The sequence below is a fragment of the Hylobates moloch genome, unplaced genomic scaffold (genome assembly GCF_009828535.3).
Source record: "Hylobates moloch isolate HMO894 unplaced genomic scaffold, HMol_V3 SCAFFOLD_12, whole genome shotgun sequence".
Lineage (NCBI taxonomy): Eukaryota > Metazoa > Chordata > Mammalia > Primates > Hylobatidae > Hylobates > Hylobates moloch.
In genome coordinates this window covers 37954606-37979128 of record NW_026652287.1, presented here as the reverse complement: position 1 = coordinate 37979128, position 24523 = coordinate 37954606, and the positions used below count along the sequence as shown (strand labels likewise).

At 53.1% G+C, this 24523-nt stretch overlaps 1 protein-coding gene across 1 annotated transcript in view; it reads right to left on the bottom strand.

The window, feature by feature from the left end:
- Positions 1–12520: 12520 nt before the first annotated feature.
- Positions 12521–24523, bottom strand: part of MEIS3 (Meis homeobox 3) — a 23721-nt gene continuing 11718 nt past the window's right edge. The window contains exons 2-9 of the mRNA XM_032169333.2: positions 24193–24342; positions 18825–18936; positions 18490–18638; positions 16737–16813; positions 16462–16520; positions 16271–16354; positions 15843–15909; positions 12521–12950 (exon numbers count right to left, since the gene is read on the bottom strand). Of these exons, the coding sequence (XP_032025224.1) occupies positions 15860–15909; positions 16271–16354; positions 16462–16520; positions 16737–16813; positions 18490–18638; positions 18825–18936; positions 24193–24342 (681 nt within the window). The 3' untranslated portion in view covers positions 12521–12950; positions 15843–15859. The remainder of the gene's footprint in view (positions 12951–15842; positions 15910–16270; positions 16355–16461; positions 16521–16736; positions 16814–18489; positions 18639–18824; positions 18937–24192; positions 24343–24523) is intronic.

The following is a 24523-nucleotide window of genomic DNA, read 5'->3' as shown; positions in this document are numbered from 1 at the left end:
TGCAGTGGCGCAATCTCGGCTCACTGCAAGCTCTGCCTCCTGAGTTCACGCCATTCTCCTGCCTCAGCCTCTCCAAGTAGCTGGGACTACAGGCGCCCGCCACCACGCCCGGCTAATTTTTTGTGTTTTTAGTAGAGACGGGGTTTCACCGTGGTCTCGATCTCCTGACCTCGTGATCCGCCTGCCTTGGCCTCCCAAAGTACTGGGATTACAATTTTTTTTTTTTTTTTTTTTTTTTGAGATGGAGTTTTGCTCTTGTCGCCCAGGCTGGAGTGCAATAGTGCAATCTCGGCTCCCTGCAACCTCTACCTCTGGGATTCAAGCAATTCTCCTGCCTCAGCCTTCCGAGTATGTGGGATTACAGGCACCCGCCACCATGCCCAGCTAATTTTGCATTTTTAGTAGAGACGGGGTTTCACCATGTTGGCCAAGCTGATCTTGAACTACTGACCTCAGGTGATCCTCCCGCCTCAGCCTCCCAAAGTGCTGGGATTACAGGCGTGAGCCACTGCACCCGGCCGTGACCAACATTCTTAATCCATCCTCTAGTGCTGGCCACTCTAAAACTTCACAACAGTGCGCTCTCTGTGTCTAGCTGTTTTTACCCAACATGAGGTTGCATGGGCTTGGTTCATTCATTCTGTTCTATGAATTCATCACAATATATCTATTCTTTTGTCCAGGGACATTTGGCTTCCAGAAACCTACCCCTAACACCAGCCCTTCCCTCCCTCTGGAGAACAAAGGCCCCATCAGAGGGGACATGCTGGGTGTCAGGGTTGGCTTCTGGGAGGAGGAAGGTCAGAGCCAAGACCTGAAGGATGATGAGGTATCAGGTGGGTGGAGAGGAGAAGCTCAGGAGGCCGGAAAGGCGGAGGTGCACAGGCTTGGTTCCAGGTACAAATAATGTTACTAGGAGGACACAGTACCTGGATTTTGATGAACACATTGTACGTTTCCATCCTGTATGTATCCAGGGTTATAGGACATGATTATAGGACATGCATATATGTTTGGTTTTAGTGGACTCTTAAAAATTGTTTTCCAGAGGCCGGGCACAGTGGCTCACCCCTGTAATCCCAGCACTTTGGGAGGCCTAGGCGGGCAGATCACCTGAGGTCGGGAGTTCGAGATCAGCCTGACCAACATGGAGAAACCCTGTCTCCACTGGGAGGCCAAGGCGGGCGAATCACGAGGTCAGGAGATCGAGACCATCCTGGCTAACATGGTGAAACCCCGTCTCTACTAAAAATACAAAAAAATTAGCCGGGCGTGGTGGCGGGTGCCTATAGTCCCAGCTACTCGGGAGGCTGAGGCAGGAGAATGGCATGAACCTGGGAGTCGGAGCTTGCAGTGAGCCGAGATTGTGCCACTGCACTCCAGCCTGGGTGACAGAGCGAGACTCCATCTCAAAAAAAAAAAAAAAAAAAAAAAAAGAAACCCCATCTCTACTAAAAATACAAAATTAGCCAGGCGTGGTGGTGCATGCACCTGTAATCCCAGCGACTGGGGAGGCTAAGGCAGGAGAATCGCTTGAACCCAGGAGGCAGAGGTTGCAGTGAGCTGAGATTGCGCCATTGCACTCCAGCCTGGACAACAAGAGCGAAACTCTACCTCAAAAAAAACAAAAAAAAAATTGTTTTCCAGGCCAGGTGCAGTAGCTCACACCTGTAATCCCAGCACTTTAGGAGGCTGAGGTGGGCAGATCACGAGGTCAGGAGTTTGAGATCAGCCTGGCCAACACGGTGAAACCTCGTCTCCATGAAAAATTCAAAAATTAGCCAGGTGTGGTGGCGGGCACCTGTAATCTCAGCTACTTGGGAGGCTGAGGCAGGAGAATCGCTTGAACCCAGGAGGTGGAGGTTGCAGTGAGCCAACATTGCACTACTGCACTCCAGCACTGATGAGAGCTAGACTCCATCTCGAAAAAAAAAAAGGAAAGTTGTTTACATATTCCTGAAACAAGTCCTTTGTTAGATATGCATATTGTAAATATTTTCTCCAAGTCCATACTTGCCTTTTCATTTCATTATTTCTATTTTTATTTTTTTGTAGAGACAGGCAGGGTCTTGCTATATTACCCAGGCTGGTCTCAAACTCCTGGCCTCAAGTGATCCTTCCGCCTCAGCCTCCCAAAATGCTGGGATTACAGGCGTGAAACACTGCGCCTGACCCGTCTTTATCATTTTCTTAACAGTATCTTTTGCAGAGCAGAGTTTGTTTTTTTTGAGACAGGGTCTCACTGTGTTGCCCAGGCTGGAATGCAATGGTGTGATCATGGCTCGCTGCAGCCTCGACCTGCCCGGGCTCAGGCGATCTCTCACCTCAGCCTCCCGAGTAGCTGGGACTAGACACACATGCCACCACACCCAACTAATTTTTGTGTTTTTTGTAGAGACGGGGTCTGGCCATGTTGCCTAGGCTGGTCTCGAACTGGGCTTAAGCAATCCTCCCATGTTGGCCTCCCAAAGTGCTGGGATTACAGGCGTGAGCCGCTGCTCCTGGACAAGAGAAGTTTTGTATTTTGATGGAATTTCAAATTATCATTTTCTTTTATCGTTTCTACTTTTTGTGTTCTACCTAACAAATCTTTGCCTACCCTCAAGATCGTGAAGTTTTTTCTTACGTTTTCTTCTAGTTTAATAGTTTTAGATTTTTAATATAAACCGTTAGGTCTATGGTCCATTTCCAATTAGGCGTTGTGTATGATGTGAGTTAACACTCATGGCTCATTTTTCTGCATATGTATGTCTAATGGTTCCAGAACCATTTTTTGAAAAGAGTATTCATTTCCCCATTGAATTAATTTGATACCTTTACTGAAAATCAGTTGACTAGGCTGGGCGCAGTGGCTCACGCCAGTAATCCCAGCACTTTGGGAGGCTGAGGCAGGCAGATCACTTGAGGTCAAGAGTTCAAGACCAGCCTGGCCAACATGGTGAAACCCTGTCTCTACGAAAAATCCAAAAATTAGCTGGGTGTGGTGGCATGTGCCTGTAGTCCCAGCTACTTGGGGGGCTGAGGCGGGAGGATCGCTTGAACCTGGGAGGCAGAGGTTACAGTGAACTGAGGTCGCACCATTGCACTCCAGCCTGGGCAACAGAGCGAGACTTCGTCTCAGAATAAATAAATAAATAAATAAATAAATAAATAAATAAATAAATAAGCAAAAACTAGCCTGGCGTGGTGGTGGGCACCTGTAATCCCGCTACTCGAGAGGCTGAGGCAGGAGAATCACTTGAACTTGGGAGGCAGAGGTTGCAGTGAGCCAAGCCGAGATCGCGCCACTGCCCTCCAGCCTGGGCAACAGAGGGAGACACTGTCTCAAAAAAAAAAAAAAAAAAAAAGAGACAGATTCTCGCTTTCGCTTTGTCATCTGGGGTGGAGTGCAATGGAACAATGGCTCAATCTCAGCTCACTGCAACCTCCACTTCTTGGGTTCAAGTGATTCTCATGCTGCAGCCTCAAAAGTAGCTGGAATTACAGGCAAGCACTACCACGCCCAGCTATTTTTTTTTTTTTTTTTTGTAGAGACGGGTTTTCACTATGTTGGCCAGGCTGGTCTCAAACTCCTGGCTTCAAGTGATCTGCCCACCTCAGCCTCCCAAAGTGTTGGGATTACAGGCGTGAGCTACCGTGCCTGGCCGGTTCCTCTTTAATTTAGCAATATTTCGTAATTTTCAGAATACAGATCTTGCACAAACATAGTGCAAGCGCCCAGGCCACAGTTTCCCCTCCCCAGGAGCCAACCATTGCTGAATCAGAGAGAGCCCCATGGGCCGGGAGTAGGCAAGGAGAATGTTGTCATCCTCATTTTATATGTCTGCTTTATAATTTGCAAAAGGAAGTTAAAGATCGTTCCCACCTCACAAATTGTTGTTGAGAGTTGATGCATTAGTCCACGTGCTTAGAGCAGGGACTGGCACATAAAAGGTTTTCAGCAAACATCAGCTACAGTGATCACTAAGGCAACAGGAAAAGTAACCAACATTTGACGGTCACTCTTCTCCTGTGACATCAGAGACAAATAGGGCTACTTCCCAAGTCAGAAATATGGGTATAGGTTTTCTCTCTCACCTGCTGCACCCAATGAGTCCGTAGGCCCTGTCCTTTCTCCCTCCATCTTCTGCTGTGTGTGTGTGTTTGAGACAGAGTCTTGTACTGTCACCCAGGATGGAGTGCAGCAGTGCAATCTCGGCTCACCGCAACCTCCACCTCCCAGATTCAAGCAATTCTTGTGCCTCAGCCTCCCAGGTAGCTGAGACTACAGGCGTGCGCCACCATGCCTGGCTAACTTTTTGTATTTTTAGTAAAGATGGGGTTTCGCTATGTTGGCCTTGAATTCCTGGGCTCAAGCAATCCTCCCGCCTCTGCCTCCCAAAGTGCTGGGATTACAGGTGTGAGCCACTGCATCCAGCCATGTTTTGCCGTTTACCCCCTGCCAGTTGCTGTAGTAGCCACACACTGACCATCCCAGGAAGGTGACACATGCTCATTTTGGTGACACCCTCATCTCCAAAATGCCTGGCTCTGTTGCCCAATATCCTTTCTCTTTCTTTTTTTTTTTAGACGGAGTCTTGCTCTGTTATGCAGGCTGGAGTGCAGTGGCACCATCTCAGCTCACTGCAGCCTCTGCCTCCTGGGTTCAAATGATTGTCCTGCCTCAGCCTCCTGAGTAGCTGGGATTATAAATGCCCACCACCATGCCTGGCTAATTTTTGTATTTTTAGTAGAGACACGTTTCACCATGTTGGCCAGGCTGGTCTCAAACTCCTGATCTCAAGTGATCCTCCCACCTCGGCCTCCCAAAGTGCTGGGATTACAGGCATGAGCCAATGTGCTGGGCCCCAATATCCTTTATGCACCTTCCTGCAGTCCCTGGATGAGCCCCTCCCTCCCTGTGCTCCTCCCCTCCTCGCCACCCTCTCGCCTCTACTCTGCCTCCCTGTGTACCAAAACCCCACAGACTGGATGACTTGAAACAACAGATCTCTCACATTCTTGGGGGCCAGAAATTGGAAGTCAAGGTGTCGACTGGGCTGAGCTCCCTCAGGAACCTGCCAGGAGTCTTCCCTGCCTCTTTCCAGCTTCTGTCACGCTGCCGGCAGTCCCTCTTTGTAGAAGGGCACCTGCCATACTGGACCAGAGCCCACCCTATGACCTCATCTGAAAAGACCCTTTTTCCAAATAAGGTCACATGCACAGGCGCTGGGAAGAGGAATGTAGCACACACGCTGGCGGGACACAATTCAACCCGTCCTACCCCCTCTAATCCACTGGAGGGATAAAGCGCTAGCCTGACTCTGTCCCTTCTCTGCTCAAAGTTCTTCCAGGACAATGAGATATCATTCAGCAATGAAAAGAAATGACAGGCTGGGCATGGTGACTCACACCTTTAATCCTAGCTCTTTGGGAGGCTGAGGCTTGAGCCCAGGAAATCGAGACCAGCCTGGACAACATAGTGAGACCCCATCTCTACAAAAGATACAAAAAATAGCTGGATATGCTGGTATATGCCTGTAGTCCTAGCTATTCAAGAGGCTGAGGTGGGAGGATCGCTTGAGCCTGGGTGATCCAGGTTGCAGTGAGCTGAGATCATACCACTGCACTCAGCCTGGGCAACAGAGCGAGACCCTGTCTCTAAAAAAGAAACAAAACAAAACACACACACAAACGAAATGACTGACAGACACTACAGCAGTGCTGCAGCTGGAAGACATGCTACTGAAAGAAGCGAGTCACAAAGGGCAGAGTAGCGTGATTCCACTTACGTGAAATGTCCCGAATAGCCAAACCCATGGAGACAGAAAAGACTGGCGGTTGCCAAGGACTGGGGGCCGGTGATCACTGTTGGGGGTTCAGAGTTTCTTTTGGGGATGTTGAAAATATTCTAGAATTGATTGTGGTGACAGGTGCACAACCCTATAAATACACTAAAAGCCATTGAACTGTACACTTTAAATGGGTGAATTTTATGTATGAATCAGGTCTCAATGAAGCTGTTAACAAAAAGAAATCTACGGCTCTCCAGCGCCCCCTGGAGGGACACAGGATCATTGCCTTCCCCCAAGGTTCCACCAGGCCGGCCCCCTTCGGCGGCTCCCTGCACCTCTGCCTTTCCGGTCTCCTGAGTTTCCACCCACCCGACGCCTCATCATCCTTCAGGTCTTAGCTCCCGGACACCGACCCTGGGTTCAAATGATTGTCCTGCTTCAGCCTCCTGAGTAGCTGGGATTATAAATGCCCACCCCCGCGCCTGGCTAATTTTTGTATTTTTAGTAGAGACACAGTTTCACCATGTTGGCCAGGTGGTCTCAAACTCCTGACCTCAACTGATCCTCCCACCTCGGCCTCCCAAAGTGCTGGGATTACAGGCATGAGCCACCGTGCTGGGCCCCAATATCCTTTATGTACCTTCCTGCAGTCCCTGGATGAGCCCCTCCCTCCCTGTGCTCCTCCCCTCCTGGCCACCCTCTTTCCTTCTCCCGGAAGCCAACCCTGATGCCCAGCATGTCCCCTCTGATGGGGCCTTTGTTCTGCAGAGGGAGGGGAGGGGCTAGTGTTAGGGGTGGGTTCCTGGAATTGTTTTTAAAAATGTATTATCTTTAGAGATAGGGTCTCATTCCATTGCCCAGGCTGGAGTGCAGTGGCACAATCACAGCTCACTGCAGCCTCGACCTCCTGGGCTCAAGGGATCCTCCTGCCTCAGCCTCCCGAGTAGCTGGGACCACAGGCCTGCACTACCACATCTGGCTAATTGTTTAAATTTTTTGTAGAGGCAGGTCTCCCTATGTTGCCCAGGCTAGTCTCGAACTCCTGGCCTTAAGAGATTCTCCCACCTGCCTCTTTCCAGCTTCTGTCATGCTGCCGGCAGTTCCCCTTTGTAGAAGGGCACGTGCCGTATTGGACCAGAGCCCACCCTATGACCTCATCTGAAAAGACCCTTTTTCCAAATAAGGTCACATGCACAGGCGCTGGGAAGAGGAATTTAGCACACCCTCTGGTGGGACACAATTCAACCCGTCCTACCCCCTCTAATCCACTGGAGGGATAAATGCCAATGTGTTGGGATTACTGGCATGAGCTACTGCCCGGCCAAGTCATAGCACTCTGGTGGCCGCTCTGACTCTGCTGTGCAAGCGGTAACCACACCCACCTTGCCTTTGGTCATTAAGTTTGGTCACTTGGTCCCTGCCACCCTGAGATCCAATTATCCCCACTGGAGTCAGGCTTTCCGATTCTTGCTCTGTCATCCAGGCTGGAGTGCAGTGGCGCAATCTCAGCTCACTGCAACCTCCACCTCCCAGGTTCAAGCAATTCTCCTGCCTCAGCCTCCTGAGTAGCCAGGGATTACAGGCGCCCTCCACCACACCCAGCTAATTGTTTTGTATTTTTAATAGAGATGGGGTTTCATCTTGTTGGCCAGGCTGGTCTCGAACCCCTGACCTCAGTGATCCGCCCGCCTTGGCTTCCCAAAGTGCAGAGATTACAAGCGAGAGCCACCGTGCCCACCCTAATTTTTGTATTTGTAAAGAGCCAGGATTTCACCATGTTGGCCAGGCTGGTCTTGAACTCCTGACTTCAGGTGATCCACCTGCTTTGACCTCCCAAACTCCCACTGTAAGTTCTGACCTAGGAGGAGCGCGATCGCGACACAACGATGCCGTGGACACAGACACGGTTGATAGAGACCAGCTTGTCACACAATCCCAACCCTAGTTCAGTCTTGTCAGGCCTCTGAGCCTAGGCCAAGCCATCGCATCCCCTGTGACTTGCACGTATACGCCCAGATGGCCTGAAGTAACTGAAGAATCACAAAACAAGTGAATATGCCCTGCCCCGCCTTAACTGATGACATTCCACCACAAAAGAAGTGAAAATAGCCTGTTCCTGCCTCAACTGATGACATTGTCTTGTGAAATTCCTTCTCCTGGCTCAAAAGCTCCCCCACTGAGTACCTTGTGACCCTCACTCCTGCCCGCCAGAGAACAACCCCCCTTTTTCCTTTACCTACCCAAATCCTATAAAACGGCCCCACCCTTATCTCCCTTCCCTAACTCTCTTTTCGGACTCAGTCCACCTGCACCCAGGTGAAATAAACAGCTTTATTGCTCACACAAAGCCTGTTTGGTGGTCTCTTCACACGGACGCGCGTGAAAAGTCTCATCGTCACAGGTACCTACACAGAGACACACAACCTATACCAAGGCACGTGTGACGGACACCGCCACTCAGCGACACACACACACCACATTCAGCAACAGGACACAGAGGCAGTGGCTACAGCCACACCGACATCCCTCCACCACTGCCCTCGACCACCACATTCCAAGTCCACAGGCCCAGAGGACACACAGGGGTCACACACACACCAAATGCAGCCCCCGCGCCCCGCCTGCCTATCCCCTGGGTCCTCACCCCCACGACCCAGGATGCCCCTGAACCAGGGGCCCCTCCTGCTCTGTGGTGCCCACCTACCATACAGGCAGGTCCAGCGGCTGCTTCCTCCTCTCAGGAAGTGGGGGAGATATTTTTAGTTACAATTAACCTCCAGCCCAATTTCCCTTCTCCCCAGGCACATCCAATTGGTTTAATTAGAGAGGATTAAGTTAATGAGAGGCATTTCCAGATTCTGGGAAAAGGGGGAGGAAGGGAAGAAGAGAGCTGTCCCTACCCCAACTTCCCAGTGTACCAGCCGCTGGGACCCCTCCCCTGCACCAGGCAGGGGATACACTAAGCAACTGCCTCCCCTCTCAGCCGACCTCAAAGCCTTGGCCTGGCCCTGCCCCTCCCCCATATTCCTTCCCCGACCTGCCTTCAAGGGAGGGTGATTGTTTGAAGTCCTTCCTGCTGTCTACCCATCACCCATTCCACCTGAGTCCCGGGGAGTTTTGGGAGCGAGAAACTCTCATCGTAGTCACGAAAACAGTATCAGGCCAGGTGCGGTAGCTCACGCCAGTAATCCCAGCATCTTGGGAGGCTGAGGTGGCCGGACGGCTTGAACCCAGGAGTTCAAGACCAGCCTGGGAAACACCGTGGAAAGCCATCTCTACCAACAAATATAAATAATTAGCCAGGCATGGTGGTTTGTGTCTGTAGTCTCGGCTGCTGAGGAGGCTGAGGAAGGAGGATTGCTGGAGTTTGAGGTTGCAGTGAGCTGTGATTACAGAGGGAGACCCTATCTCAAAAACAAAAACAATTTAAAAAATTAAAAATCAGGCCAGGCATGGTGGCTCACATCTGTAATCCCAGCACTTTGGGAGGCCGAGGCAGGTGGATCACTTGAGGTCAGGAGTTCGAGACCAGCCTCGCCAACACGGCAAAACCCCGTCTCTACTAAAAATTACAAAAATTAGCCAGGCCTGGTGGTGCATGCCTGCAGTCCCAGCTACTTGGGAGGCTGAGGCAGCAGAATTGCTTGAACCTGGAAGGAGGAGGTTGTGGTGAGCTGAAATCATACCCCTGCATTCCAGCCTGGGCGACAGGGCGAGACTCTGTCTCAAAAAAATAAAATAAAATAAAATAAATAAATAAATAAATAAAAATTAGAATTTCAGAGAATTCTATTTTAAGAAAAAGAGGCTGGGGCCGGGCGTGGCAGCTCACACCTGTAATCCTAGCACTTTGGGAGGCCGAGGCGGCGGATCACCTGAGGTCAGGAGTTCGAGACTAGCCTGGCCAACATGGCGAAACCCCGTTTCTACAAAAGTACAAAAATTAGCCGGGCATGATGGTGGGTGTCTGTAATTCCAGCTACTCGGGAGGCTGATGTGGAAAAATCACTTGAACCTGGGAGGTGGAGGTTGCAGTGAGCTGAGATCACGCCATTGCACTCCAGCCTGGGCAAGAGAGAGAGACTCCATCTCAAAAAAAAAAAAAAAAGAGAGGCTGGAAGCACAGTGGTTAGTGCCCAGGCCCTGGAGCCAGGCTGCCTGGCTTCAAATGGAGCCCAGCCTCACAATCTCCACCTGTGTGATCCTGGATGAGCCACTTCACCTCTCTGGTCCTGCTTCCTCACCTGGGAAATGGGGACCGTGATGGCACCCACCTCCCGGGGCTGCCATAGGGTTTAACAGATTCCCAGGTATACGGCTCCTAGAACAGAGCCCGGGATACAGCACTCACTGAAGGGCTCCCTAAGGTCATAAAAGTGGCAGCCCATGCTCTCATCCTGTGCCTGTTCTGCTTTTTGTGACACTCATCCCTTTCTTCCTTTTTTGAGATGGAGTCTCGCTCTGTCACCCAGGCTGGAGTGCAGTGGCATGATCTCAGCTCACTGCAACCTCTGCCTTTCAGGTTCAAGGGATTCTCCTGCTTCAGTCTGCCAAGTAGCTGGGACTACAGGCGCCCACCACCATGCCCGGCTAATTTTTATATTTCAGTAGGGACGGGGTTTCACCATGTTGCCTAGGCTGTGTCCTCAAGTGATCTGCCTCCCAAAATGCTGGGATCACAGGCGTGAGCCACCACTCCTGGCCTATCCTAAGATTTTGTTCATTCACTCGTCTGCTCAGTGGATATTTTTTCTTTTTTTTGGGCGGGGGGGGCGGGGGGCAACGGAATCTTGCTCTGTTGCCCAGGCTGGAGTGCAGTGGCATGATCTCAGCTCACTGCAACCTCTACTACCTCCTGGGTTCAAGTGATTCTCCTGCCTCAGCCTGCTGAGTAGCTGGAATTACAGGCACGTGCCACCACACCTGGCTAATTTTTTGTATTTTAGTAGAGACGGGGTTTCACTATGTTGGCCAGGCTGGTCTCGAACTCCTGACCTCAAGTGATCCGCCCACCTCGGCCTCCCAAAGTGCTATGATTACAAGCGTGAGCCACTGCGCCCTGCTGAGTGTGGCATATCTTCTGTGCGTCCTTTATGTGTGTGTATGTTTCCTAGTGTGCGTGTGCGTATTTGCATGTGTGTCTGTAGCGATGTGTGTGTCTCTGTGCAAATCTCTCCATCCAGGCCCACCCCAAAGGGACTCCAGGGGTCCAGGAACACATTTTTCACGGGGTCCCTCAAAAACCCACACATGTGCCCCTTGAGCCTTGAGCACAGAGCAGCAGTGTACATGGTTGGGGGTGCTCGAGACTCAGAGGTCCAAGAATGGCTCTGGGGAGAGGGTGGCAAAGGGGGCGCTTGGATGGCGGAGGGGCTGAGGGGCTGAGGGGCACTTGGGAGAGGGGACTGGAGGGCAGTGAGCCAAGACAAAGCCGCCTGGGTCCGAGGGAAAGAGCTCACCTGGACTCTGAAGGAGAAGGGAGGGGGAGACCCTGAAGATGTGGGTTTCCAGTGGGGAAAGGGACAGAGAGAGACAAGGTCTGAACAAGAGAGAGACAGAAGGAATGGCTGGGCACAGTGGCTCATACCTGTAACTCCAGCACTTTGGGAAGTGGAGGCGGATGGATCACCTGAGGTCAGGAGTTCAAGACCAGCCAGGCCAACATGGTGAAACCTCGTCTCTACTAAAAATACAAAAATTAGCCGGGCATGGTAGCGCATGCCTGTAATCCCAGCTACTCAGGAGGCTGAGGCAGGAGAATCGCTTGAACCCAGGAGGCGGAGGTTGCAATGAGCTGAGATCCCAGCATTGCACTCCAGCCTGGTGTGGGCAAGAAAGTGAGACTCCCTCTCAAAAAAAAAAAAAAAAAAGGTACCACAGGGAGAGAGACAGAGCCAAACAGGGGAGCAATCCACACTCTGCCTTGGTGGTCTCTCTCTCTGGGGGCTGGAGGGGACAGAGGTCTGGAAAGCTGAGAACCCCAAGGGACTCACACTGGTTTCTGAGCCTCAGTTTTCCTAGTTACAAAGGACAGCCTCTGCCTGTGATGGGCGCTGACACAGGGGGCACAGTTCCCCATGTGTCCCTCAAAATACCTATACTGTCAGCACAATCATCCTACGAGACAGGCACGGCCGCTCTCCCCATTCTCCAGATGTGGAAACTGGGGCCCAGCCAGGTGAAGTCATAACCTGAGGTGCCATAGCTGTTGCGTTCCAGGGGCGAGATTCGAACCCACGTCCATCCGGAAGCCTTGGAAGTGAGGGTGTCCATGCCTAACCTGCTCATTTCCCATGGGACAGAGGACGCGATCGGACAGCCACAGCTGGTGAAGTGACGCACGCGTGGCCCTGAGTCTTCATTCTCCGCTGCACGCACATCTCTTGCAGGAATTTTGCAGCTCCCTCTAGTTAAGAGGTGGAGTCTTGGCCAGGCCTGGTGGCTCTTGTTTGTAATCCCAGCACTCTGGGAGGCTCCCAAGTAGCTGAAACCGCACGTGTGCACCACCACGCCCAAGCAATTTGTTTGTTTTGTACAGATGGGGTCTCACTATGTTGCCCAGGCTGGTCTTGAACTCCTGGCCTTAAGTGATCCACTCGCCTTGGCCTCCCAAAGGGTTGGGATTATAGGTGTGAGCCATTGCGCTTGCACCCAGCCAATCAGTATTCTTATTCGTGATTTATGAGCTTCAAATTGGTAAGAATTTGAAATCTTGGAATAGACACAAGAACTCCAGTTGGTGGCTCTGTGTTTTTAAGACTTTATCATTAAAAAAAAAGAAGAAATTAGAGAAGGGAAGTGTGGGAGACAGGAGGGTGAAGGAATCTCTCCAAAATGTCGGATCCGGGCGACCCTCCTTCCCTGACTGCCCAGCCACCCTGTCCCTTCTCTGTCCTGGCAGCGAGGCCCTAGCCGCCATCTTCTGGGGACCAAGGCCCAGGAGCCCAGCTCGGGTCCCAGGCAGAGGTGAAGGCAGAAGTGGGGCTCAGGGCCTGGAGGCCTTGCGGGTGTCCTTGAGAGCCCCTTGGGTGGGCACTCAGGCCCCCATGTCCCAGCAGGGCCCTAGGGAGGTAGGCGTTGAGCAGAGGGGCCTTTGGAGGTGGGGTCCTGAAGCCGGAGGACCAGGCGGGAACTAGAGCCAGGTGTGAGGCTGGGGGTCACAGCTGGAGGCTAGGTCTGTGGAGAGGGGAGGAGAGGCCAAGTCAGGAGCAGGCAGGCGGCCTGGCCCCACCCCAGCCCGTCTGTGCAGGCCTCGTCAGCCCCAGTGTGAGGGGGACACAGACAGAGTGGCTGGCGGGGAATGGCGCAGGGATGTGAGAGGGCCACAGAGAGAAGAGACACAGTGACAAGAAAGAGGGAGACACAGAGTCAGGGTGGAGGCGAGGGAGGGAGAGAGACCTACAGACAGAGACAGAGAACAAGGAGAGAGAAAGGCAGAGTAGGACAGACAGACCTGGAGGGAGTCAGAGAGAACAACATGGGAAGAGAGAGGAGTCATGCAGAAATAGACGAAATGGAGAGAGAGAAAGAGAGATAGGAGGCCGGGCGCGGTGGCTTATGCCTGTAACCCCAACACTTTGGAAGGCAGAGGCAGGGGGATAGCTTGAGCCCAGGAGTTCGAGACCAGCCTGGGGAACAAAGTGAGACCCGTCTCTACAAAAACAAAAATAAAAATTAGCCAGGTACAGTGGCACGTGCCTGTAGTCTCAGCTACTTGGGAGGCTGAGGCCAGAGGATCGCTTAACTCGGGGAGGTCGAGGCTACAATGAGCCATGATCAGGAGTGGAGAGACAGAAAAGGAGACAGAAAGGAGCGGAGAAAAGAGCCCACGGGGCAGCCAGGCAGTGGGGTGAGAAGGCCCCTCCATCACTGCTGACCCCAAAGGTCCCCTGACACTCACCCTAGACAAGCCCCACCCACAGCTGGCCATGGCAGAGCTGAGTCGCCCACTGCCCTACCTGGCCTGGATACGCCTGCCCATCTCTCTCCCAGGCTCGGCCTCCAGCACCCGCCTCCACGCATAAGCCCTGTGCAGGCCTCCACTCTCATCCCCCGGGCCTTTCTGCTGGCTCCGAATTCATTAGCCACCTGTCCGGCTGCCTGCCTCAACCCAGTCCAAGGAGAACTTCCTCCTTGTGTGCAGGGGGCTGGGGCTGTCTCACAGCCATGAGATTTCTAAGCTCTCCTGGCCTTGGCACGTGCTATTCCCTCTGCAGATGCTCCTCTCCTGCCTCACTCCTCCCATTCTCCTGGTCTCACCTCCGCAGTCCTCTCCTCCAGGCAGCCCTCCTTGAATCCTCCAGTCTGGGTCAGATGCCCCCTCCTCCAGGAAGCCCTCTCTAAATACCCACCCCATCCCAGGTCCAACACCCATCCCCTGTGAGCTCCTCCAGTTCCTGGGCTTCACCATCCCAGCCCTGCCCGTTCTGGGGCATCACCATCTGGGGATGGGTCTGTCCCCTTCAATGGACTTTGTGCCCCACAAGGGCAGGGCTGGGGCTGTCATGGTCACTGTTGTGTCCCCAACATCACCCAGCACAGGGCTGGGCACAGAGGGGCTCAGGGGATGGATGGACAGATGGATGCTAAACTAAGGAGTTAGGATTTTGTCCAGATGGCACTAGGGAGCCACAAATGGTTTAATCCAGAGAGAGTCAAACTCTGATCTGCTTTGGAAATTCCAGGCTGCCTCCCCACCCTGGGCCTTTGCACATGCTGTTCCCTCTGCTTTTGTGAGCAAGGTAGACCTGCGCAAGTGACCTCTTCTCTCTGACCCTCAGTCTTCTTATCTATGAAATTAAAATTGTAAGTCTCTCCCTTTCGGGGTCGTGGTAAGGACTAAATGAGAAGATGCTCTAAAGTGCCGCCATCATACCAGGCCACAGAAGACTCAAGGACTGGGAAAGTCAAATAATGCCCCCCTTCCACATTACTCCCTACTCTGCCCAGTGGACTCCTATTCATCCTTCAGTGCCCCATCCAGAGGCCACTTCCTCTAGGAAGTGTTCCCTGATACCCCAGAGATAGCTGATGACTCCCTCCTGTGGGGAAACTATGTTTTATTGTTTGAACTGTTGCACTGGATTGTCACTGGGGTTGCCAACTTCCCCACAAGACCAGAATCTTCTCAAGATCCAGACCCTACCTGAGGCACGTCAGGATGGAGTGAGGGCTCAATTTTTTTTTTTTTTTTAGATGGAGTCTCACTTTATTGCCCAGGTTGATCTTGGCTCACTGCAACCTCCACCTCCTGGGTTCAAGTGATTCTCCTGACTCAGCCTCCAGAGTAGCTGGGACTATGGGTGCATGCCACCACACCTGGCTAATTTTTGTATTTTTAGTACAGACAGGGTTTTACCATGTTGGCCAGGCTGGTCTCGAACTTCTGACCTCAGGCGATCCCCCTGCCTCAGCCTCCTAAAGTGCTGGGATTACAGGCGTGAGCTACCATGCCTGGCCAAGGGCTCAATTTATGTTTGGAGATGTATCATAGATGAATGGGTGTATGTATGTATGCATGGATGGATGGATAGTGGGTGGTGGGTGGGTGGATATATGGATAATGGGATGTGTGGGTGGATGGATGGGTGAGTTGATGGGTAGATGGGTGGATGCCTGGGTAGGGAGGTGGGTGAATGCACAGATAAATGGGTAGATGTGTAGGTGGTTGGTCAGTGTGGAGGTAGATGGATGAGTGGGTTAGTGAGTGGAGAGATGAATGGAGTGAGTGGGTGAATGTGGTCAGATGGGTAATGAGTGGGTAGGTGGGTAGACTAGGTTTGGATGGATGGATTGCGGGTGGATGAGTAATTGAGTAATGGATGGATAAAGATATGGATGGGTGAGTCAGTGGGTAGATGGATGGATAGATGGAGGAGGAGGATGGATGGATGGATGGATGGATGGATGGATAGATGGATGAATGAAATATCTTCCCATCAAGCCTCAGAGAACCCACAGTACAGGGACCCAGGCTGACCCACTACTTTGGATGTGCCCACTCTTGGAGTCCTGAGGTCTAATGGAGGTTTGAGAATTGCATAATCCCCAGCCCTTAGACCCTCACACCTCTCCTGCATCAGCCTCTATAGATAATGCCATTCTCCTTCCATGTTCAAACTCATCCCCACTGATCCTGGAAGACAAAAAAAAAGGAAGGTAAGTGGGTCTTTCAGAGACACCCCCAGATGCCTCTAAGTCTCCCCCACCCCTTCCTACACCAGGGGATCCCTCTACCAAGATAGACTGAGTCATAAGAAGGTGCTGGCCCTTTAAGAAAAAGTGGAGCCTTCCGAGGTGTTGGGCTTGAAGTCTGGAAGAAGTGAAGTTGTAAGGAAAAGATGGGGGACCAGGAAATCTCCCTTGGCGTCACCTGCTTCTCACTAGGCAACCGAGACACTGTATTCAGCTTGAATTGAATCTCAGGTGGGCATCTTTGTTTTAGAGGTGGGGCCTGGGGCGCAGGGGCGGGGCCTAGCTAAGGGGGCGAGGCTTACCCGGAGGCCGGACGGCCAAGTTTGGCTGCGTCTCGGTATAGCCCCCGATGGGCTGGCCCTCTGGGCTGAAGGCTGCACCCTGCCCTGCGAAGGGGGTTCAGAGGTGCAGGCTGAGCCCCGGGAGGCCCGGGACCCGGCTTTGACGCCCTCCTAAGAACCTCAGGCTCTCCGTCCCCGCCTTCTCCCTGTACCTGTGCGGTTGGATTGATCGATCATAGGTTGCACGATGCGTCTCCGGGCGTTAATGAACCTGGGAGGCGGTCATGGAAACGGAGGGGAATGAAGACAGGGAGTGGGAGAGAGGCCAAGACGAACACAGAGCGGGCCGGGAGGACAGCGGCAGGGGGGGCAGAGCGGGGCGAGCCGGGGCAGTGGCTCTGCGGGACTCGGGGCCTCCGTCAGCACCGCGGACAGCGCCCGGACTCCCGCCCCGGGCCGGCCCGCGGGGCCCTCCTGGGCCACTCACCAGTTGTTGACTTGCAGGATGGTGAGCCCCGTGTCCTGTGCCAGCTGTTTCTTCTGCTCCTCCGAGGGGTACGGGTGCTGCGGCCACCAGCAAGAGTCACTCTGCCTGCCTGGCTGGCCGCAGCCTGAACCCCAAGGTCTGGCCCACCGGGGTCCGGGGGATAGGGAGCCCAGGCCCAGGCAGACGTCTGGGAGAGCCGGCGCGTCTGAGCGTCTCTGCGCTCCCCAGGATGGAGGCCAAGGGAGGCCCAGGCTTGGGGCAATTACATGCCTGCGAGCCCCCGCCTGTTCCAGCAATTAGAGGTTAATTGGCCAGCTCTGATTAGAGAGACTGTGTTGGGGGAGGGGGCTCCTGTGGCGTGGGGGAGGGGCTTCACTGGCGTGGGGGAGGGAAGCAAAGCCCAGGCCCTCCCTCTCTGAATCTGTCAGAGTCTCTGTGTGGCCCTCTCCCTATCCATTTATTTATTTATTTATTTGAGATGGAGTCTCGCTCTGTTGTCAGGCTGGAATGCAGTGGCGCGATCTCGGCTCACCGCAACCTCCGCCTCTGGGGTTCAAGGGATTCCCCGCCTCAGTCTCCCCAGTAGCTGGGACTACAGGTGCGCGCCACCATGCCCGGCTAATTTTTTGTATTTTAGTAGAGATAGGGTTTTACCATGTTGGCCAGGATGGTCTCTATCTCCTGACCTCGTGATCCGCCCGCCTCGGCCTCCCAAAGTGTTGGGATTATACACATAAACCACCGCGCCCAGCCCTCCCTATCCATTTCTTTCTTTCTCTTTCTCTCTTTTTTTAAAACAGGGTCTCACACTGTCACTCAGGCTGGAGTGCAGTGGTGCCTTCATGGCTTACTGCAGCCTCAACCTCCCCGGCTCAAGCAATTCTCCGGCCTCAGCCTCCTGAGTAGCTGGGATCACAGGTGTGCGCCACCACGCCTGGCTAATTTTTTTTTTTAGAGATCAGGGTCTTATATGTTGCCCAGGCTGGTCTCGGACCCCTGGGCTCAAGCAATCCTCCCGCCATGGCCTCTTAAAGTGCTGGGATTACAGGCATGAGCCACTGTGTCTGGCCCTCCATTTCTCTTCGTGGCTCTCACATTCTCTGTCTGACTCACTATCTCTGTGTGTGTGTGTCTCTGTCTGTATCTCTCTCTCTCTCTCTCTCTGGGATTCAGTCCCTCCCTGCCTCCAAGTTTCTGTCTGTCTCTGTCCCTCTGTGACTCGGCCTCTCCCTGTCTCCATCTTGCTCTGACTTGGTCCTCCCTGAATCTCTGTGTCTCTCTGTTTCAGCCTCTTCCTGGCTCTATTTTTCTCCTCTGTCCTTGAAGCAGTATGGTGCAGTGGTTAAGGCCAGGCTGCCTGCATCCGAATCCACTTCTGGCTGTGTGACCTTAGGCAAGTCTCCTAACCTCTCTGTTCCTCAGTCTCCTCCTCATCTGCTAAATGGAGATAATAGTAGCCCCTCCCTCCGAGGGTACATTGGGTGGATGGTGGGCAGGTGGATGATTAATGCATGGGTTAATGGATGGTTTTTGGGGAGGACTTAGTGAGTTAAGTGTCCTGAGCAGCACCTGCACACAGGTGACACTCAGTGCTGCTGGCTCCTGTCACAATTCTCCACCTCTGTGAGAGTCTCGAAAAATTTCCTGCCATCTCAGTCTCCCATTTCTGGGTTTCTCTGGGGTTTCAGTTTCTGTGGCCCACCCTTCTCCCTCTCTCCATGCCCACCCTGCACCCAGGCAGCAGGGCTCTCACCGAGAGGTGCTGGAACAACCAGGCTCGCATGATGTTGGTGGCCACCTTGGGGAAGATCCCCCTCTTCTTGTTTCGCCGTCGCTCCTGGTCCAAGTCTTCATCTTCCCCACCAGAACTGGGAGAGGCCACGCTGGTGTCCAGCCCGTCTCCTGAGGGAGGGCAGACATGCCGTGTGTGTGGACAGTGAAGAGTGGAGGACCAGAGGGCCCCAGAACTCTCCCCCAAGACACCACTCCACACCCCAGCCATCTCTGCCCCTCTGCAAGTCCTACTTGCGATCTAACTTCAATCCTCTGGTTGACTCACGTTTCCCTTCCACCTCCCAAGATTCTCACCTTGGTCACTGGAGTTGTCCCCACTCTGGGAGGCCAGGCCCCCACTGGATGGACCTGGGGTCCCCAAATGTACAGATCCGCTATCCTCATGGTCTCGAATCCATATATTATTCTAGAAAACAAGAGTTAGAAGTTAGTGCCAAGGCGGCCGGGCACGGTGGCTCATGCCTGTAATCCCAGCACTTCGGGAGGCCAAGGCGGGCAGATCACAAGGTCAAGAGATCGAGACCATCCTGGCTAACACGGTGAAACCCCGTCTCTACTAAAAATACAAAAAATTAGCCAGGTGTGTGGCATGCACCTGTAGTCCTAGCTACTCAGGAGGCTGAGGCAGGAGAATCACTTGAACCCGGGAGGCAGAGGTTGCAGTGAGCCGAGATTGCGCCACCGCACTCCAGCCTGGGCAACAGAGCAAGACTCCGTGTCAAAAAAAAAAAAAAAAAGTTAGTGCCAAGGCTTTGGGCATGGACTCTGGAGCTAGGACTCCTGGATGGGAAGCCAGTCCCTGCCTCCTTCCTGGCTGTGGGATCTTGGGCAGGTCACTTCCCCTCTCTGAGCCTCCATTTCCTTAATTGGAAAATGAAGGACAGGATCAGGCATGGTGGCTCACGCCTGTAATGCCAGCACTTTTGGAGGCTGAGGCAGGCAGATCACCTGAAGTCCGGCATTCGAGACCAGCCTGGCCAACATGGTGAAACCCCATCTCTACTAAAAATACAAAAACTAGGCCGGCTTGGGCACGGTGACTCACGCCTGTAATCCCAGCACTTTAGGAGGCCGAGGCAGGCGGATCACCTGAGGTCAGGAGTTGAAGACCAGCCTGGCCAACATGGTGAAACTTTGTCTCTACTAAAAATACAAAAATTAGCCAGGCATGATGGCGGGTGCCTGTAATCCCAGCTACTCGGGAGGCTGAGGCAGGAGAATCGCTTGAACCCGGGAGGTGGAGGTTGCAGTGAGCCAAGATTGTGCCACTGCACTCCAGCCTGGCCTGGGTGACAAAGTGAGACTACGTCTCAAAAAAAAAAAAAAGAAAAGAAAAAGAAAAAGAAGGGCCGGGCGCAATAGCTCATGCCTGTAATCCCAGGACTTTGGGAGGCCCAGGCGGGCGGATCACGAGGTCAGGAGATCGAGACCATCCTGGCTAACATGGTGAAACCCCGTCTCTACTAAAAATACAACAGAAAATTAGCTGGGCGCGGTGGCGGGCGCCTGTAGTCCCAGCTACTTGGGAGGCTGAGGCAAGAGAATGGCATGGACCTGGGAGGCGGAGCTTGCAGTGAGCCGAGATCACATCAATGCACTCCAGCCTGGGCGACAGAGTGAGACTCCGTCTCAAAAAAAAAAAAAAAAAAAGAAAATGAAGGACAATAATAGTCCTGGTGGAGTGTGGCCAGTATTCAATGAGTCCATCTACACATAGACATAGAGGCTCAAACAAGATGACCTTATACAGGTCTATGGCATCTTATTTAAAATCCTTGGGGCCAGAGGTGTCTCAAGACTCAGAACATTTTACATTTTTATCTTTATTTTGAGTCAGTGTCTCACTCTGTCGCCCAGGCTGGAGTGTAGTTGCATGATCTAGGCTCACTGCAGCCTCTGCCTCCCAGGCTCAAGCGATTCTTGTGCCTGTCTCCTGTAGCTGGGACTGCAGGTGCCCGCCACCATGCCTGGCTAATTTTTGTATTTTTAGTAGAGACAGGGTTTCACCACGTTGGCCAGGCTGGTCTCGAACTCCTGGGCTCAAGTGATCCGCCCACTTCTGCCTCCCAAAGTCTTGGATAACAGGCGTGAGCCGCTGCCCCAGGCCCATTTCACATTTTTAGGCAACAGATCAGCGCATACACCATGCAGTTCGCAACCATCCCAGGCGGGGTCTGGGGCACAACCTCGTCATCAAACTCATTAACACTTCCACAGCAACATGGATGAGTATTTAACTAAGTGGAATAAATAAAGGCTATAAATAGCCCCTCATTAGTTCAGGTCAGCTTTTGCTGCCAAATGAGTTTGCACTAAATTTATGGGACAAAATCCAAAACTTTGAAGTTTCAGAGATTCTGGGGTCTCAGAATTGTAGCTAAGGGGTTCTGGGGCTGTATTATCTTTTTTTTTTTTTTTTTTTTTGAGACGGAGTCTCACCCTGTCGCCCAGGCTGGAGTGCAATGGCATGATCTCGGCTCACTGAAACCTACACCTCCTGGGTTCAGGCGATTCTCCTGCCTCAGCCTCCCGAGTAGCTGGGATTACAGGCCCGTGCCACCATGCCCGGCTAATTTTTTGTATCTCTAGTAGAGATACTAGATACTAGAGATTTTTGTATCTCTAGTAGAGATACAGGAGTTTGGCCAGGCTAATCTCAAACTCCTGACCTTGTGATCCACCCACCTCAGCCTCCCAAAGTGCTAGGATTAGAGGTGTGAGCCCATGCCCGGCCTTATTATTATTATTATTTTTTTAAGAGACAGAGTCTTGCTCTGTCACCTAGGCTGGAGTGCAGTGGTGCAATCTTAGCTCTCTGCAGCTTCAAACTCCTGGGCTCAAGCAATCCTCCCACCTCAGCCTCCCAAGTAGCTGGAACTACAGTTGCGCCTGGCTAATTTTTCTTGTTTTTTGTCGAGATAGGATTTCATGGTTTGTCCAGACTGCTCTCGAACTCCTGGGCTCAAGCAATCCTCCTGCCTCGATTTCCCAAAGTGCTGGGATTACAGGCGTGAAGGCACTGCGGCCAGCCTCGCAGTTGCTTTATGCAAACTCCACACACTTTGAGGAACTCGACAATCGGTAGGATTTACCCTCTACACGGCTGCGCCCCAGGAGGTCAGCTCACCCACATGGACTGCACAGGAGGTCAGTTCACCCACATGGACTGCACAGGAGGTCAGCTCACCCACATGGACTGCAGTAACAGTTCTTTGTTTTTCAGTTTAAGGCTGGGTTACATCTGCCAGGTGGTTTTAGATTAGCTGTATTCTTCTACCAGAAATCTCCGTCACTGTCTAGTAATCTGCTCCTTTGCTCCTCTCTCTAGTTCTGATGACCACGCCCCCCCCACCCTTCTTTTTTTTTGAAACAGTGTCACTCTGTCACCCAGGCTGGAATGCAGTGGCGAGATCTTGGCTCACTGCAACTTCCGCCTCCCCGGGTTCAAGTGATTCTCCTGCCTCAGCCTCCCAAGTAGCTGGGACTACAACACCCAGCTAATTTGTTGCTGTTGCTGTTGTTGTTTTTTTGAGACGGAGCCTTGCCCTGTCACCCAGGCTGAAGTGCAATAGTGCGATCTCAGCTCACTGCAACCTTCACCTCCCGGGTGTAAGCGATTCTCCTGCCTCAGCCTCCCGAGTAGCTGGGATTATAAGCACGTGCCACCACATCCGTCTAATTTTTTTTTTTTTTTTTGGATGTTTAGTAGAGACGGGGTTTCACCATGTTGGCCTGGCTGGTCTCAAACTCCTGACCTCGTGATCTGCCCGCCTCAGCCTCCCAAAGTGCTGGGATTACGGCTGTGAGCCACTGCACCTGGCCTAAGTTTTGTATTTTTAGTACAGCCTGGTTTTCGCCATGTTGGCCTGGCTGGTCTTGATCTCCTGACCTCAAGTGATCTGCCCACCTTGGCCTCCCAAAGTGCTGGGATTACAGATGTGAGCCACCGTGCCCAGCCATCACCAGGCTACATTTTTCTTTCTGTGACTGCAGTTTGAAGGTTTGGTTGTCTTGTTTGTGACACTGTTGTCGCGATTCCTGTGCGAGTGGGTATAAGGCTCCAGGACTTGGCTGGGTGCAGTGGCTCACACCTGTAATCCCAGCACTTTGGGAGGCTGAGGCGGGAGGATCACTTGAAGTCAGGAGTTTGAGGCCAGCCTGGCCAACATGGTGAAACCCCGTCTCTACTGAACAAAAATTAGCTGGGCGTGGTGGTGGGCACCTGTAGTCCCAGGTACTCGGGAGGCCGAGGCAGGGGAATAGCTTGAACCTGAGAGGCAGACCTTGCAGTGAGCCGAGATTGCACCACTGCACTGCATTCTGGTCTAGGTGACAAAACGAGACTCCGTCTCAAAAAAAAAAAAAAAAAAAATCTCTGGGACTGTGTCTGGGTGGGTTTGGCTGTGGGGTGGTCGTCATGTGAGTGTATCTGAGGCAGTGTGGAGTGGGTGTGCGTGTGCTGTGAAGATGTCATTGCCAGGTGTGTTGACAGCAGGATTGCCTGAGTGTGGCTCTCATGTGACTTTTCCTGGAGGCTTCGCCCCTCTACTCTGTACGTAGCTCTGGTGAGTCGGGATCCACATGGCTGTGCTGTGTGTGTTTGCCGTCTGGTGTCCTAAGTGGATAAAACTGTAGTGAGGCTGTGTCTGAGATGGTGCCACCTTATTGAGTTGCTTTGCTGGATTTGATTCTTTCTTTTTTTCTGAGATGGAGTCTTGCTCTGTCTCCCAGGCTGGAGTGCAGTGGCACGATCTCGGCTCACTGCCAAGCTCCACCTCCCGGGTTCACGCCATTCTCCTGCCTCAGCCTCCCCAGTAGCTGGGATTACAGGCGCCCGCCACCACGCCCAGCTAATTTTCTTTTGTATTTTTAGTGAAGACGGGGTTTCACCATGTTAGCCAGGATGGTCTCGATCTCCTGACCTCGTGATCCACCTGCCTCGGCCTCCCAAAGTGCTGGGATTACAGGCGTGAGCCACCGCGCCCGGCCTGGGTTTGATCCTTTGTGGCCGCATCTGAGCCTGTGAGTCTATTTCCAAGTCTGCATGGATGAGTCTGGGACCGTGTGGCTGTGAGTGGTGTGTGTGTGTGATCTCCGCTACAGCCCAACTGTGATGTGGCCAGGGTCAGGGCACCGTGGTCAGTCCGGGCCCAAACGTGTTTATATCTGAGTTTGCCGGGCAGTACCTGGGGCTGTTTGGCTCTATGTCCATCTGTGTGGTTGTTTTGTGTGGCTGGAGTGGGTGTGCGTATGCAGTGGACACACACTCAATTGAGAATGGCATGCGGAACCCGGCTGTGTGTTCTATGCTGCTGTTGTATGGCTGGGGGGCATGTGTGAGTACACAGTGGATGCTACTGTCTGGCTATGAGCAGAAATGGCTGTTGCTGAGTTGGTGTGGCTGTGTGTGGACCTGTGTGGGTGTAGCTGAGTCTGTGGGTGGCATCTGCAGCCGCTGGTGTGTGTGTGTGCACTGTCACCCAGCCGCATCCGAGTCTGCATAGCTGTTGTGTAGTGGGTGTGTGGCTGTGTGCATAGGCGTGCCCTATGATCAGGCTGAATGTGGCTGCGTCCGAGGCTGTGTAGTGCACATGCGGCCTCATGCGGTGTCCAGGCACAGCTGTGGCTGCAGGACGATGCCTGTTGCCCATCCTGGGCCCACCTGGTCTGGGAGGCTGGGGCAGGAGGCTGGGTAGTCCTCGAAGTCCTCCCTGCAGCCGCCGTCCCGATCCTCGATGACCAGGTCGATGGGCATCTTTCCCTTGAGGCAGGTGATGTAGCGGTGACAGAAGTTGTCGCACAGGTCGTGGACCTGGGGGGGCACCGGGGTACTGGGGGGGCCACCCGGGGGGGCAGGGCTGGGGTGCACAGGGACGGGGGCGGCATTCTGCTTCAACTCCGGTGGGGAGAGAGCTGGAAGGTGGGGGGCAGAGGCGACGAGAGGGGGTGGGATGAGGGGGGCAAGTGAGGGTGTGGGGAGGTGAGACGCGCTC